Here is a 16,177-nt window from a genome sequence, read left to right as displayed (position 1 = left end):
ACTTCTGGTAGAGTTGGAACTTTGTATCTTTTCATGAAAATCCTTGGGGTGGAGCAGAAAGAATCAGTGATGGGGGCGCTGAGAAGGGGGTCATCATTTGTCCTATATTCAACAAGTGAACAAAGGTAACAAGATTTTTCTACGATATTTTAAAGTTACCTTTAAAGAGGCCTCAGAGGCTCCTGAGGCTTCCTTTAAGCCCTGCCTTCCTATTTCAGTGCCAAAGGCACTGCTCATCACACGTGAAGCTCTGCTGGGAGACTGAGCTTTGGGACTGGATGGATACTGGCTTTCATTAGAAGAAATCCATTTCCTTAGAGGATGAATTTGAGTTTCATTTCAGCCAAAGACATTAGAGGCTAGATCAGGGTGTGACTTTCAAAGCAGTTTTCTTACGTGGTTTGTGATAGACTGAGGCAGCCACGGATGAGAATTTTCAATTACATTTTAGAAATATAAGCACAGAGTTCTCCCAAAGGATACTCTTCCGATGGACAAATCCAGTGTGCTTGTTTTAAAAGTCAAAATGAATGGTGATGACCCATAGAATGGAGGAGAGGAGCGCTGAAGACCGGGCAGGGACAGAGCAAGGTGCTAGCCAGAGCCCGCCCTCTCACAGGCTTCATGTGCTCACTGACCAGGTGTGCTTTTAAACACTTATATGTGCTTTGTAGGAAATAAATGGGGAAAGAGGGGTCCTGGGAAAGCAAGGATAAGAGTGGAAAAGGAAGAAGAGAGGAGTAGACGCTTTAGTCTACACACTCCATACTGCTTATTCGAGGAGCCAGCTTTAATACGAAAACCTTCTAAAGGTTTAAGTAATGCTCAAGGAACCAGTGTAAAGGAATGGATAAGAATAACACACAAACTAATTAACTTCCTGAATCTGATCTAAGTTCACAGCTATCACAGCTTTTCTTTGGAGATTCACATAAAACTCATTTTTTTAAGCGTCAGAGGGCTGTTTCTCTTGTACAACCACCACTCAGCTTAGCCGAAGGGTCGCTTTTTTAATGAGACTTAAGACCCATTCCAGAGTGATGACTCATGGTATTGTATGTTTTTCTCTTTCTTTGTCCTCCATTTTTTTTTTTTTTTTAAAGACTGGCTTTTGAACAGGACGTAGAGCGTGGCAATACAGATGGCCTAGGAGACTGTCACAGTAAGTAAACTTTAAATCTGTGTCTGCCTATGGATAAAGACACTTTCATCAAATGGTCTAGCACAGTGGTTCTCAACCTGTGGTCATGACCAATCCCCGATCCTTTCACAGGGATCACCTAAGACCATCAGGAAACATGTTATAATTCACAACAGTAGAAAAATTACAGTTATGAAGCAGCAACAAAAATAACCTTATGGCTGGTGTTACTACAACGTGAGGAACTGAGTTAAAGGGTCACAGCATTAAGAAGGTTGAGAACCGCTGGTCTAGAAACATCATACCACATGATTGTGGACATAACAAAAAGAAAATGGTGTCGTAGAAGCCAGCACTGTCAGGTTTTTGCAGGCACCTCTCCCATTTTTCTAATGCACAAACGTGTGCTAGAGGATATTAATTATAGCAAAGCTAAGTTATGTTAGTATTTCCATTACAGAAATGACACTTGTGTTGTTTTTCATAATGTGCTATTACAGTGCATTTTAGTCAAACAATCAAAAATGTAATCATTGTGCTCCAGCTTTTTAATTGGGTGGGACTGTGTTAGTGTTCTTTAACATATTTCCTAGTGAAAGTGATTACTCTTCAAAATGAAACCATTTGAGGTAAGAACAAACTTAAGAAATAATCCATCAGCATAAAGCAATTTTAAGCAACCCCTTTGCAGAAATTAAACTACAATGTCACTCTTCCAGTTCACGTCACATGCTATTAAGTGGCAACATTGTACTTAGAACTCTCTAGAGAGATCTCAGAACTCTGTCTAGTTGTCTTAGGATCTGATCAATATCAGGATTCTCCTGAAAATGCTTTAATATTGTGAACTTAATAATGCCATGCACTTAGAAAAATGTGTTCAGTTTGTGACTTTTAAAAGCAGAGTTGGAGTTTATTAAGAGTTTTTAATGCAGTCTGTAAGCACTGGAGTTAAGAGAATGAAAGGCATTCAGGAAGAATGAGGCGGATCTGAGAATGTTCTAAAAGGAGGGTCACCTAGTTTGTGATTTTTTTTTTTAATGGTTTCATGAAACTTGCATTCAAAATGGCCTTGAAAAACAGCTCTTAAGGGAACAAAACTGAATGACTAATGGTGTTTAACTCTAACATACAGACCATGACTATAATTCTAAGTCTTCGTCTCATAAGTACTGAAATTTCAGACCAGGCTGTAATTCCACTTTCTATCATATGCCTCTGCAAGAGATACAGAATAATCCAAGAAAGAGGCCAATTACCAGTCTTATCTACAAGTTCTTGATTTGTACATAATTTGGATTATTAATAAAGTATACAACCAGCGTTTTCATCTATCATATCTTCACATGAAATATTTACATGTCCAAACTGGTGTAGGAGGTGTGTCATCACCAAAGCATCTGTGCCATGTGTGTGACTATTCATCTGTATTATTAAAACAGTTTGAAGTTTGATCATTGGACCATAATTATCTTGTGCCTTGTAGTTTCAGTTTTGGGAAAACCAGGTTTCTGGAGGGTGCGGTGCTGTTTTAGATACAGAATCCAGTTCGCTTTAGAAAGCATTTCCATTGTGTTTTTGTGATCTGGTGATGTGAGTGTCTGTAGAAAAACAAATATGGATTTGGCTTGAATCAGGATATGTACAAAGAAGATGCTGATGGATTGCAACTGTGTGTTTAAGTGTCCACACATACCTATCTCAGGCAGAGAAAATGGAAGAACAAGTATGTAAAGCAGGAGGTACCTATCTGCTGATTTAGAGTTATGCCCAGGGTCAGCTGCAAAGCCTGTTTTCCTCAGGCTCCACTCTGAGATCCCCACTGAGGACAGAAAGCGACACTATGCCTCTGCCTGCCCTCTGTCCCAAGAGCGTGTCCTCTTTGAATGCTCCCTCCAGAACAGGAACAACTTCTGTCTCATATCGTGTATGTGTCAGTCTTCAGGGGCCACTTACATATCTGCAGCACCGACCTTGACAGGAAAGTGATCCAGTGTTTGGTGACCCAGTGATAGGACCTAGACATCAGCACACAAACCTACAAATGTGCTTCCCAAGTGTGTAGGGTTTGGAGTATTAATTTCCCAACCAAGACTCCCGCCAAGATCAGAACATTGTGGATTATGATACTGGACAGTTCCCTGTTTGGTTTATCCATGAAGAAGAAACCAGACAGAAGAGGAAAACTGTTCTTTTTTACCCATGTGGCCTGGTTGCTTTATCCACAGCCGTGGCCCCGTCTGTATAAAGTGGACTTGCAGTGAGCATTTCCTCTGGTAACTCTTAGGTTTTCTCTGCCTGTTAGCAGTGGCTTTGGGGAAAGTCACCATGGAAATTGAACCGAATAGGAAGCAGCTTAGGGTACAAGCAGGAAGTGACAGATGCTTCTTAGTGTTGGGGCCTCCACATTGGCCCGGTTCTTGCTAGCTCATCCCCACTCTTTGTGTAAGTCGCACTGATCGTGTGCAGCCAAGTAACCACCTTCCTGCTTTTGTCTTTCAGATTCCTTCGTGGCACTGAATGGTAAGGAAGATGTTACTGTCACAGTTTCATGTCCATGGAAATCTATTGCACTAATCCGCCTGAGTATTTGTAAACCTTAGGGTTTTTTTTAATTGATTTTTATCCTCATTTTTTATAGACATTTCAACTCTTCTACCAGATTATGAAATGTCTTTCAACACAGTGTATGGTCAGTTTATTGATATATATATATATATATATATATATATATAAATACTTAAATCTACTCACCCTTTGGTAGTTTATAGTTCTCATTCCTAATCATAGACCAGATTCTTTGTTACTTCAGGGCCCCAATTCACTAATTTCTAGATTTCACTATGCTTAAAAAAAAAAAATTCTGCTTACATGAGACAATGGTGAAGGAGCCCAAGTCTTAAATATTTAATTCATATAATATGAAACCTGCCAACATTAAAGAATATGGTAAATCTACCTAATGAATTCTCAAGGGAGAAGAAGGTTCTTCTTGAATATGCTTCTGTATATGGAGATTCAGGATAAAAGAACAGTGCTTGTAAGACATAAACCGTAACCCCTCAGCTGATGGGGAATACCACTCCCCTAATCCGGGCTGTAAGGATAACACCCCCCACAGGAAAAATTTTATATAGGGCACAGACAACAGGGTTTTATAAGGCAAAAGTGTATGTGGCATGAAATAGACCAACAAAACTTAAGCTCAGAAAGAGTTTGAACATTTAAACATATTTCCAGTGAGATTTCTTCAGAATGTATACAAGGAATCATGGGGCAGTGGGTGTGATATCCAAACAGGATTTCCCTCATTGTTCTCTGCCTGAAACACACAAGCAAGAGATGGTTGTTCAGGAAGTAGCCTTACTTCTTCACATGCGAGCCGAAATGCAGCTGTTTCATTTTTGTTTTTCAAAGTACCTTGAAACATTTATTAAGTTAAACAATTGAATGTGTTTTCTAAAAATATGATATGACATCATCTCTGTGGTATCAAATTTAAGCTTTTGCCTTTTAATTTGGACCACGAGTTTAGGCGTTTGTAGTTTTTTGGGGGAGGTGTGTTTGAGATGCACAACAAAGGAATGGTTAAGGAGCATGCTTTAAACATAAGGGTGGGAAAAAAATGGAGGGAAAGATGGAAAGGAGAGGAAAGCCATAACATTTAGGAAGCAAAGAATAGTTTAAGGTGGCTGCGAATGTGCTCAGTCATTTTATGTAAATGGTTCAGTCCCTGAGCCTGATTAGCATAAATCAGAAGCCTTATTGAGGTCTTCAAGACTGTCTTAAAAAGCTATGCAATGTAGTCCCCCTGCCCAGCCCCCTCATGATGCAAGACAGGGTAGAGCAGATAAGCCTACAGGATTTCTTTACCTTCGACATCCTCTCATCTATGATTCAAACAGGAATATTAAATAGCACAGACCAGGAGAATATTGCTCAGAAGGCAAATGTCATCCAGTTTAACCTTAACCTTCAGAAAGGAAACTCACTTTGCACCTGTTCTTTTGCAATGTCAGACTTTGCAATCATTGCCTATAACAGAATAATTTTTATCAGATGTTGAGAAATTCAGACCTTGAAACTAATTGAACCAGCAACCTTCCTAGCATTCATCAGTTGCTCAAGACCAGCTTTAACTCCCAGGGAATTCTTTGAATACATAATTAAATTCTGGTATGCTCTTTATGAACCAAAAAGAAAAAAAATTCACTCTCCAAGCAAGTGTGGGTCTTTCATTTCTATCTCAAGGAACAGGCATTAATTTTTCCGTATGTTAATGGGAAAATTAAAACTTTAAAGGATAATGCCCAATTTTGTGAGCTTTTGCTCTGAAGTTTCTGTAAGGAAACCAAAGAAGAGTGGGGCTTTAGCTCATGATCCTGTCTGTTGCAGGTAGGAGCTGTTCAGTATGCAGTGATTAGGTGGCTAATTGACCATCAAGATGAGTTGAGGTCCCGACCATCAAGAGGTTGGAAAATTACTGAGATGCAGTAGGGAGAAGTTTTCAAAGGAGGGAAACATAATAAATTTTTTAAAGAAAAAAAAAAAGAGTGGTCCTATAGATAGTACTTATGCATTTTAATAAGTGATGTTTATCTTGTTACTGACTAAGAAAAGATTTAATTAATTCATCCAGCAAATATTCCTTGAGTGCCTGCTACGTGCCAGGCATGGAGTATTTGCGGGGTTTTATCGCCAGAGAAAGGACCAAATGGCTACTTTTATGAACAGAGATGAGGACAGTCCAGAATGCACCTGTACTGTTAGTAGTTGCATCCTCTGTATGTCCTGCACTTCCTGGCTAATTTAGGGCCACAGAACAAGCCATAAAAATGTAATTTCCTCTCTTAGGTATAGGGATCATTTTAGTGTACTGTACAAGCTTTCTGTTGGCCAAAGCTGTAGGCAACACCAGCTACATGTACAAGAATCTTTTAGTGAATTGGGCCCTGACTGCTTTCTCTCTTTGCTTCTTCTCTTCATTAAATTACATTGTTTCTCTTTTCTGTCTAATCGGCCACAGTTGTAGTTAACGGTTAGAAGAGTGGGAAGGGTCTGTAATCTCTAGAATCGCAGTCACTTGTAGATGTAGAGAAACATGATGCATGAAAATTAACATTTTGAATCAATCTACAGTTTTGTGTCTTCGAAAACTATCATGTTCCATTGATTAAAATGAAACTTCTCTCATTGTACTGCAAACCTATAGACCTGAAGTACTACACCCACAAGCTATTGCCTATTTTCCTGATGTGATTTTGGTTACAAAGTCTCACGGACAACACATACAAATCTACAGCCTGTAAGATGCGGCTGCGAGAAAGAATCTCTGATTTCCGAGTGGGTTTAAGTGTGGAGAGTTAACGGAACTCATCTTGCAATGGCTGCCGCTTCTCCATCCTCTCCCCTTGTGGTGGCCCTACACTTTTTGACACTATTTGCTCTCTGTTCACTTCATTGCCAGCCCATGCTTTCCAACCCAAAGCACACGTTTAAAAGGTTACAAAGCTTTTTTTTTTTTTCTTTTCTATTGAGTAAATCAGATGCATGGTTTCTCTACATTTACATACAGAAAATCGAGATGCGATGAGTATTAGACTAACACTTCAGAGATAGGAAGAAGGCTGATTTCTCACATTTGTGTAAAACATTTTCCTACCTAACTACCATCTGGTCTACATTAATTTCCTCTCGTAGCCATAGCTTTCCATCACCAATGGGTTTTCCATGTATCTGTAGCATATGGTCCAGGAAATCTTTCTACGGAAAATGTGTCCCTTGGGCATATATTTCCCCTAGATTACCATATTAAGAAATGTTCTCACTAAACCATACTTATGGCATTACCGTAAAATTGCCCCTTGAACACAGTTAAATTGAAAGCGCTCAAACGCCTATAGAAGAAATTTTTGCTACTTGAAGGGGAGAATAATCCCCACCCCCATCCCATCCCAACCCTCCCCACCCACCTACAAAGCTTTCTAATTATTTTTCTTATGTTGGATGCTGAGTTGTATTTTAGGCTGGCCGTATATTTTTTTTAATGTAGTCTTGAATTCAAGCATGGACATAACATGTTTTAGACCTCAATGTAAGCAGGAAGGAAATTCTTATTTCCATTCCTTAGGCTGACTTTTCTCACCCCTGTTCTTTTATCAGCATTAGGTAGGGTGTAGAACTTGGGAATGGAATGTCTAGAATCAAACATTCCTTGAGTCTTAAATGAGCATATTTTTTAGCAGTGGGCTGTGAAGCAGACTTATTTTCAACAAAACAGATGTTGGAAGCTGTGTGGGAACCACCTAGGTTCTACACAGACAGGCACTTCTTTTTTTTTTTTTTTTTTAAGCACTGGTTCAGATTCTTTTATTTTTTAAGATTTATTTATTATTTATACAGTGTTCTGCCTACACACCAGAAGAGAGCACCAGATCTCATTACAGATGGTTGTGAGCCACCATGTGGGTGCTAGGAATTGAACTCAGGACCTTTGGAAGAGCATTCAGTGCTCTTAAACTGAGCCATCTCTCCAGCCCAAAGATTTATTTGTTTGTTTGTTTGTTTATTTGTTATTTATACAGCACACCAGAAAAGGGCACCAGATCTCACTATAGATGGTTGTGAGCCACTATGTGGTTGCTGGGAATTGAACTCAGGACCTTTGGAAGATTAGCCAGTGTTCTTAACCTCTGAGCTATGTCTCCAGCCCTAGGGACTTCTTATGTTACTGAAGCTTTGCAGCAGCATACAGGAGTGGTATTTCCAAAGAAATCATCATTGCTTACATGAACCTCTTCTCTTGGCTTACTTTTGCCTGTCAGCAAAAGTCCAAGATTTAGTGCTATTTTTCAAATACATTATTTCTTAGTTTATAATATTTAAAAGTTTCCTGAAACCCCAATTTCTAATAATAATTACAGATTAAAAGAAGAGAGATATAAGATGCATCTATCTGTAGAATCTCGCTTTCTGCTGGCCAGTATTTTACCGTATGCAAGATGATCGTATCCTAAGGCTAGAATTTTTAGAAGTACTCTGAGTCTGTTCTCCTTTGTGCCAACGACACTGATTACGCACATACAGTAGCTAATTTGGTTTCTTCCCCAGGCTTACCTGGAACTTACTGTAGTGTTGGCTCTCCCCAAGCTCAGAGCAAATCTCCTGCCTCAGCTTCCCAAGTGCCGGGTGTTCACAGGCATGTGCTCTGACCCCAGCGATAGCTTTTTTTAAAGTGTTGAAGATGTTGCTTTAGGCAAGATGGTTCAATAATCCACTTAAAAGTCACAGAGAGGCTAGATTTCATTTCTCCTAGAGAAGACTGCTAATCAGTCTTCTATAAATTATTGCAATAGCTGAGGTGAAAGGATCCGATATATTCTGCATTTAATCTGTGCCATGATGGAGAGCGAGCTTCTAAATGTGTTCACAGGAAATGCCATGACTCCCAGGCTTGCCAGTGTTCTGACACTGCCCTCCGCTGGGCTACATCCTAGATTAAAATCTCCCTTTCTCTAGGTGAATTGTCTCAGTCAGTGAGGCGAGAAAAACAGTGTCTCAAAAATCTGAGTCATAAAGTGATGCATCCCAAAAGACAGGTAGCAGAGGAGGCTTCCAGGCCAATGAGGTGGGAACAGACCCCGTGGGAGAGGGAGCATCTCCCAGAATAAAGAATGCTCATGAGGATGGAACACTAAATGCATTGTGGAGCTTTGCCAGGAAGGGCTTGAGATAACTAAGTTATTTGGGATGGGAGAGGCTAGCCACTCCCATCGACGCCCTGTCAGTCACAAATCGTGTTACTGGAGTGTCTCTCATCCTGCCATGGGACGTGCTCTAGGGAAGGACGCTAGTAGTTTTTAAGCATCTGTGGATCAGGCACTGTGACACTTCCACTTTTGTGCCACTTTATCTCCCCAGGCCTGGGAGGGGTCACTGTCCCCATGGTGTGGCAAAGGACAGGGTAAATGATTTCCCAGGCTCACGCTACTGTCTCAGTGTCTGAGACAGTCTCTGGCCATTCATCCTCTAACTACAAGTCCAAAAGATCTTCTGCCGAGTCCAGCACAGGCCACCCCCACCGGCAAGCCATTGCTAAGGCATGCCCTCGGTCTCAAGGTCATCATGGGTGTCCTAGCTCCTGGCCTCTGAGCAAAGGGAATGTGGTCTGTGGTGATGTTTCCTAACTGTATTTGTGATGAAAACAGGGCACGCCAGTTCCCTCTTGCCCAGCACCACCACATCAGATTCGGCGTCCCGAGAGGGGTATGAGTCTAGGGGAGGCATGCTGGACTGGAACGAACCGCTCGAGGCACCTGGCAGCACAGACCCTTTGGGGGCAGTGTCCTCCCATAACCACCAGGACAAGAAGGGTAAGGCCTTGGAAGTGCCTCTTCCTCTGGGGGGAGAGGGGTGGGGGAAAGGGGAGGACTGTGTACCTGCTTCCAGCTGGATCCTACCTGCCTTAGGAACCTCCTGTGCACCATGATTGAATGCATCTCAGAAAAGACTGCAACCCAGCCCTTGAGCCAGGCTTGATCCCCAGTTGTTCCCTGACCCAGGAGAAGCCACACAGAACACATAGCACATCCTCAGGGCTTTCTCCCTCCAGAAGAGGCATAGGCTACTCCAGCGTGAGTGCTTGCTCCTCAGATTCCTTCCCACTCCTCTGAACTCCTCCTAGTCTGATTCTATGAGTTTTTAGACCCTCTTTCCCCACCATAACGGGATGGAATGCTGTGCAGGCTTTAGCACGTGAAAGCAATGGAAGTTAAAAAAAAAAAAAAAAAAAAAGCCTGCTCGATAGTCAGTGACTTGAAGAATAAAAGCAAAGCCTTTCCCTCTGGCTAGCATTGCATTCTCTCTCATGGTGCAGAATCTGAATGGGCTCATGGTCCGCAGACTACTGTAATCACTCTTAGAGGACAAGAGCTGAAACAAAAATATGTTACTTAATCAAGGAGAATTGCTATGCGTTTGCATCGGAAAGGAAGCCTCACTAAATGAAAGGGGCTGTACTGTGAACTGTCCTAAATTCTCCTTTGCTTTCTGTGCTGGCCTTCAGACAGGAAATGTCACGTCTTTTCTAGCTGTTTGCTGCTTCTGGTAACACATCCTACTTCAGCTGCAGCTGCAATCAGAGAGGCCTTTACTTATCCCGACCACAGTCTTGTGAATGAGTGCCTCGAATGCCCGGTTTGTGTTGGAGAGCCATCTCCCCCCCCCCATTCAGAATTGTTTGCTTCTATATGTTTTCAAGAGTCCCTTCTAAGCTGGGGTTGGAGTTTTGGGGATCAGGAATCCAGAGGGACTCTGAGGACAATCTGTGCCATGCCCTCTCTTGGGGTTTTTGGCATTCATATCTCCCCCGCCCCCACCCTTTGGATGGAGTCCTTTCTGGACAGGCTCCCATGCTAATTTTTCATATATTTTTTAATCTGCTTTTGTCCTGTGTGCACCATGCACTCTTGCCCTAGTTCCTGAGCCTGAATGGTAAAGATGGCCCTTTTATCCTGTTCTTCCATGTGTCCTCTTTACTGGCTTTATTATTCTTCAATATAGACTTCTGTTTCTTCGTATGTCGTGCCCCAAATCTATTTAAAGAAGAACAAAGCTGGTTTTGTCTCATCGGCCTCTTTAAGTTAGAGAGATATCTGTCCTTAACAGCCTAAGAAAGTTCTCAATAAAGGGGAAACCGCCTGACCGGCTATAAGCCTCAGCATGTGCCATTATTTGTGTGTGGCTTCAGACCTCAGATACGTCATTCCTGACTGTATTCTGAAGTAGGGACAACTTTTAAAAAAAAATCACTTTGTTTTTGCCTGCTATAGTTTTCTAGTCAGGCATGGGTTGCAGCCATTTTCTCTGTTCTACAGTGAGAGGGGCAGCATGGATTTTCTCCATTCATCAACTCCCCTAAGGAATGGAGGCTCTCAAGGAGTCCAATTAGCACTTTGACAGATTTTTGATAATTCAGCACTGCTCACTCTCCTGAGTCTTATTACAAGCACTGATGAAGCTGGAAGCAGTCTGCACAGCGTCAGACAATGGTGGCAGAGGTGACTGCATGGGTGTTTAACATGGTTGCTGTTCTCGTGCTATGACCAACCTCCTTGCCTTGCCCTGTCAAATAGGATTTGATTCCTGACAGCTGCGGGATGTGATTGATGGGGCAATGCCAATGAGTTGTTATGCAGAAACTGGAAATGATAGAGCTTAATGTTCCCTGTACCATGACTTTTATGATTTTGGTTTCCCTCTTCTCTGAATGATCTTTCTGTTTGCTGTTCATGATTTGTTTCCAACTTTTGTTTTGTTTTGCCAAGTACTGTGTGGTATGACGTGGTGATGACGTTACTCTATTGGAAAAGTCCTCGTTCCTTTTCTGACTCACTATGATGTCCCTCCACCTGACCCAACCTGTGGTTTCCTGGCTTCTTCTCATCTCCTGATGTTGGTGCTTTAATGACGTCACATCCTTGTGTTTGGCATCTGCTGAGATGCTGGACTTGTCCGGGTTTCCTGAGGGCCTCTGCTAGTGCTCTTATCACTGGGCCAATTGTCTCATGGGAATGTAACACATGCGTGCTCCAGCTTTCGTAGCCAAAGATACTCTGGAATTGTTTCTAAGATGCTTCACATTTCTCTACTAAGCAGAAACTGTGTCCACAAACCAGCTTCTGAGGAGGAGTCAAGTGCCCAATGCCCTTTTATTTGAGCCAGTGAAAAAAAATGTCAGTGAGCAGCATGAGCCCCAAGGGCTAACTCCGAATGGCTACTGACTGACCTTACATAGGCTGGGCCCATCTTTGTTCACTCCACGCTCCAAAACATATCTGCATTTCCAGAGTATGTTTGCTGCTTTTTCTTTACTTTCTTTGTCATGTCTTTGGTCTTGATTTAACCCTATGCATCCCATACCTCTGTCACAGCTCTGTACTCACCTTGCAGTCTAACCCCCTTCTGCTACCATTGCTCTTAGCCTCCCCTTTCTAAATAGTAGACCCAAGCCCTCTGCCCCCCTATGGACTGTTCCAAGGCTCTTTCCTTCTATTCCGGGAATAGCGTTCGGATGCTGTGTGCCTATACCATCACACTGACAAAGCACAAGCGGACACCTGCGAGGCACAAAGAAGCATTATTATAGAAAATGAAGTAATTTTCTCTCTCAGTAACTGGCCTTGCTCTTCATTACCCTACTGGCCTTCTCTAATGTCTCTTGCCATGCTTCTTTTCTTTAAAAATGACTGATATCTTCTAAGCCCTGGATTCATTAGTAAAAGAAAAAAAAGCCAAACACAACCAAATGCTCTGTTTTATCTCTGGGGCCCTACATATCTGGAGCCTCTCAGACCAGCCTTTTAATCATCTACTTGATAAATTAGATGCAGTCTGACTACTCCTTTCTTGGTTTTTGCCATGTCTAAAAATATATATTCTGTATTCATCCAATAACCATTGAGGTGGTAATGGATGGTTACAAAGGGGCTGGGGCTCTAATTACATATAAATAAAAGAGAAAACCCAGTTTATTTTTAGGCCTGGGTTATTCTTCACCACACCTCCCCACAGCAAAAGAAATGAGAACTTTCTTTTTTAAATTAAACAAACTCGGAGTAAATGGCCACTCTGTACGTTTTTTTTTTCTTTTTCTGAAAGCAGGGGTGGTTTTATAACCAGATCCCCAAGAGGGCTGGAAGATATAGCAGGGATTTAGATAGGTGCAAAGCTGCCCAAATATGAAACGTTGACCCCAAGCCTGCTATTGGGAAATACACATGGACTCGGAGCAGAAGAATAACCCCCCTCTTCAGACTTCATTGCATAGCGCTCTCATGAGTCCTCTGAAAGCAGATGAAACGGTAACTAGCAAAGTGGATGTTCTCATTTGGTGAGAAATGACAGAACTGCTGTATGCTTATCCATTTCAGGAAATTGATAGAATGAGATGTTATCATCTGGCCACACTTAGTCAAAACCATACGGTCATTAGCGACAAGGGGAAGAAGTACAAGCAGCATTTGAATTAAAATAAAATGAATAGTTAACTATAGACAGTATTTTAATCAGTGTGTAATTAGTTTGGGAAATAAGCTTCTAGTAAGGCTTGTGAATTCTACTGGGGATGATGAGTGGATTGCCCATGTTTTCATGCCCATCCTATATGATGCAACTATATGTATTAGAATTTGTCAGTAATTCTCTTTACTGCCAATTGCGTATTCTCTTAATACACCATAGCCTATGACAGCCTCCAAGTGGTCTATGTAGCACCTTACATGGGATGGAGATAGTCTATGTGACCCAGGGACATTGTGGCCTTTAGGAATACCGAGTGCTAATAGAAGGGGTTTATGCCCCAGCCCTCTCTCTTTCAATCCTCTTAATGATGTCAGGGAATAGTCTCTACTCGGTGATTTTGTCTTCAACAGTTCCCTGAACTTGCGGCTCTTCCTGTGTAGTCAAGAGCAAACAGCAGGCTTCAGAACGGTGCTTCGTTTTGCAGCTGGACCTAACCAGAATGAACGTTGTTTTGCTTTCAGTAGATGTTAACTTTCTGTCCGTGAAAGAAAGTTAGATATGTAACAATAGTGTAAATTTTCCATGTGAAATACATTGTTAAAGTTAATGTAAGGCAAAAATTAGGGAAGGAGTCATACTGGAGGCCATGGAGATAGACTACTAAGTAAATAAAGTGGCGAGAGTTGTCGGGGTTGCTCGAGCTATAGAAATGGTCCATGACTCACTAAAGTTTGGAGAAAGCTGGCCTAGAGGGATCAGAAAAGTCCAATAAGGATGGAACCACTACCAAGAACACCACTCGTGGGGCTTGGAAGGAGGTCTGATAACTTGCAAACCCTGGGCTGGGTGGGCTCTGCACTTCAAGGCCAAGTGAACATGAGTCGGCGTTGAAATAGACAACCCTGCGTTCTAATTTCTATCTCAGCAACCAAGCTTTGAAGTTGGGGAAGAGAACTTTAGTCAAACATGAATTAAAGACAAGTGGGTTTAGACTATCAAGAAAGTAGCCTCTGTAGGCTTATACGCATCTGTCATTTTTCCCCCTCCATCAACAGTAAACTCCCTAGACTAGAATGCAGCTAGCTTTTAATGACACTATGGCCTGGGGGAAAGTTGACCTCCAGCACCTGCTTTCTATAGGGCTGTCCCGAAAATACTCACACTGACCCTTTTCCCCTTTCCTCCCACTCACACTGAGTTCTAGACCCTCAGAGCCAGAGTCTGTACTGACAGATTGAGGACTCCGTACAGCTGGAGTCGAGCACACTGAACTACAGAACCCAGATCCGATTATCCTTGCATTTTAATACTTGCCAATGCTTAAAAACCTACCTGATTTGGTATTTTAAAGCATGCCAGTTCTCCCAAAAAGAGAAAGTAATTTTTTTGGCTCTTATCAAAGTATATACAAGTGGTTTTATGCACAGAAAAACGTTACTCCTCCTGACAGTGTGTGAAGGAAAACAGAGCCCTCTTCTTCACTTAGGCCAGATGTTTTGTGCTCTTTCCTCAGTGACACACTGTAACGAAAATGTTTTGCCAATTCATCACTGATGGCATAGTGCAATTGTGTATGCCATTGAGGAGTCCTCGGGGCTAAATGTGTGAGACAGACACACTCACTTCCTTCCAAGGCATATCCAGAGGCAGGCATAGGAGGCACAAGTAGAAATAAAAGTAACAAAATGCCTATATGGTCAGCATGTCCTCTAGGAGCCAGGTCGAGACCTACACAGTCGACTTTGGGAACCCATACAGGCCCAGGCAGCAGACTGCAAGAGCATGGCACTCTGATGGATGCTGCACCCCAGCCCATTTTCTCACCATTCCTTCAGTGCCAACATCACAGCAGTAAAAGATCACCAAACCAGGAAGACAGGAAAATAAGAGTGTTGGATACAAGATTTATATTTAAAATTTTGCAAGCACTGACTTTTTGAATAGCTGGTGCTTTCTCTAGAAAGCTTAAAAGCGAGCCATACTGACTACATAGTTTCTATGTAGTATCACAAGTCCTTTTCAGATCAGATTGGAGAGAATGACTCCTAGGGAAAAGGCTGCCTTAAGAGTACAGTGGCGGGAAGAGCAAGGCGACCTTATCTTCCTTAGCAATCTCAAGTTCAAAAGAACCCCACACATGCTCAGGAGCAAGGTGGGGAGAGAGGGAGGACTGGCCTTCAAGCAGAATTCATTTCTTTCTGTGTAGGGGGACTCATAAGAGGAAGGTATCCTGTTCACGGAAAAATGGTATCCAAGCTGCTACTGATGATGAGGAAAATAAGACTCTTAAAATGCTAGCATTTCTAATTGTGAGTTGTACTAGGCTCACCCCATAAAGATTTAATATCATTTTTATAACTCTTGTCAAGCTGTTCTAACCTCCAGAACTTTCAAGTCTGTATAAACCTGTTGGTTGGCTGGTGAAATGGCTCAGAACATGAATTCCATCTCTGGGATGCACAAGATGGAAAGAGAAAACTGACTAGCTCACTAGTTGTCCTTTGGCCTACACATGCAAGCCGTAGCACCAGCATGTAGGCACACACACACAGCAATCTAAACATTTTTAAAATGATTGTAGGAGTCTTAGAGTCATGGAGCTACAAGGTTGTGAAGTAGCAAAGGAGGATTACTTGGTAAAATACAACGTACTCAGATAAATTTGAACTTCAGGTATACTTAAGTATGATTTTTTTACTATTTAGATGAAATTGGATACTTTTTAATGTAAGCATATATGAAATATTACATGAGACATACTTTTCTCTTAAAGCACTACTGTTCATCTAAGCTTGTATTCGGCCAGATATCTTGTGTGGTTATTGGTACCTGAATCCTACTCGTTTATCTCATGATTTACCTCACAGAACATACTTTCTCCACAGTGTTGCTCTGTGCCTGAAGTTTTAACCGTTTGCTTTCTGTGGCTGTGAGCAAAGAGCTTACTCGGCTCACAACTTCCCTGTAACAGTCCATTGCTGAGGGAAGTTGAGGCAGGAACTCAAGGAGAAGCAG

The 16,177-nt window shown here is 41.9% G+C and overlaps 1 protein-coding gene across 4 annotated transcripts in view; it reads left to right on the top strand.

Moving 5' to 3' along the window:
• Sema6a (semaphorin 6A) overlaps positions 1-16,177 on the top strand; it is a 121,114-nt gene that overhangs the window by 87,455 nt on the left and 17,482 nt on the right. For 2 of the 4 annotated variants that reach the window (XM_055622575.1, XM_055622576.1), the window contains exons 16-17: positions 1,104-1,162; positions 3,644-3,664. In XM_055622575.1, coding sequence (XP_055478550.1) covers positions 1,104-1,162; positions 3,644-3,664 — 80 coding nt within the window. Of the gene's footprint in view, positions 1-1,103; positions 1,163-3,643; positions 3,665-3,782; positions 3,834-9,348; positions 9,514-16,177 lie in introns of all 4 variants that reach the window. The other 2 variants (XM_055622573.1, XM_055622574.1) reach the window with 2 other exon arrangements.

The sequence above is a fragment of the Psammomys obesus genome, unplaced genomic scaffold (assembly GCF_907164565.1).
Source record: "Psammomys obesus unplaced genomic scaffold, mPsaObe1.curated_primary_1811, whole genome shotgun sequence".
NCBI lineage: Eukaryota > Metazoa > Chordata > Mammalia > Rodentia > Muridae > Psammomys > Psammomys obesus.
Note: the sequence above shows the minus strand (reverse complement) of the source record. Positions and strands in the feature narration are given on the sequence as shown.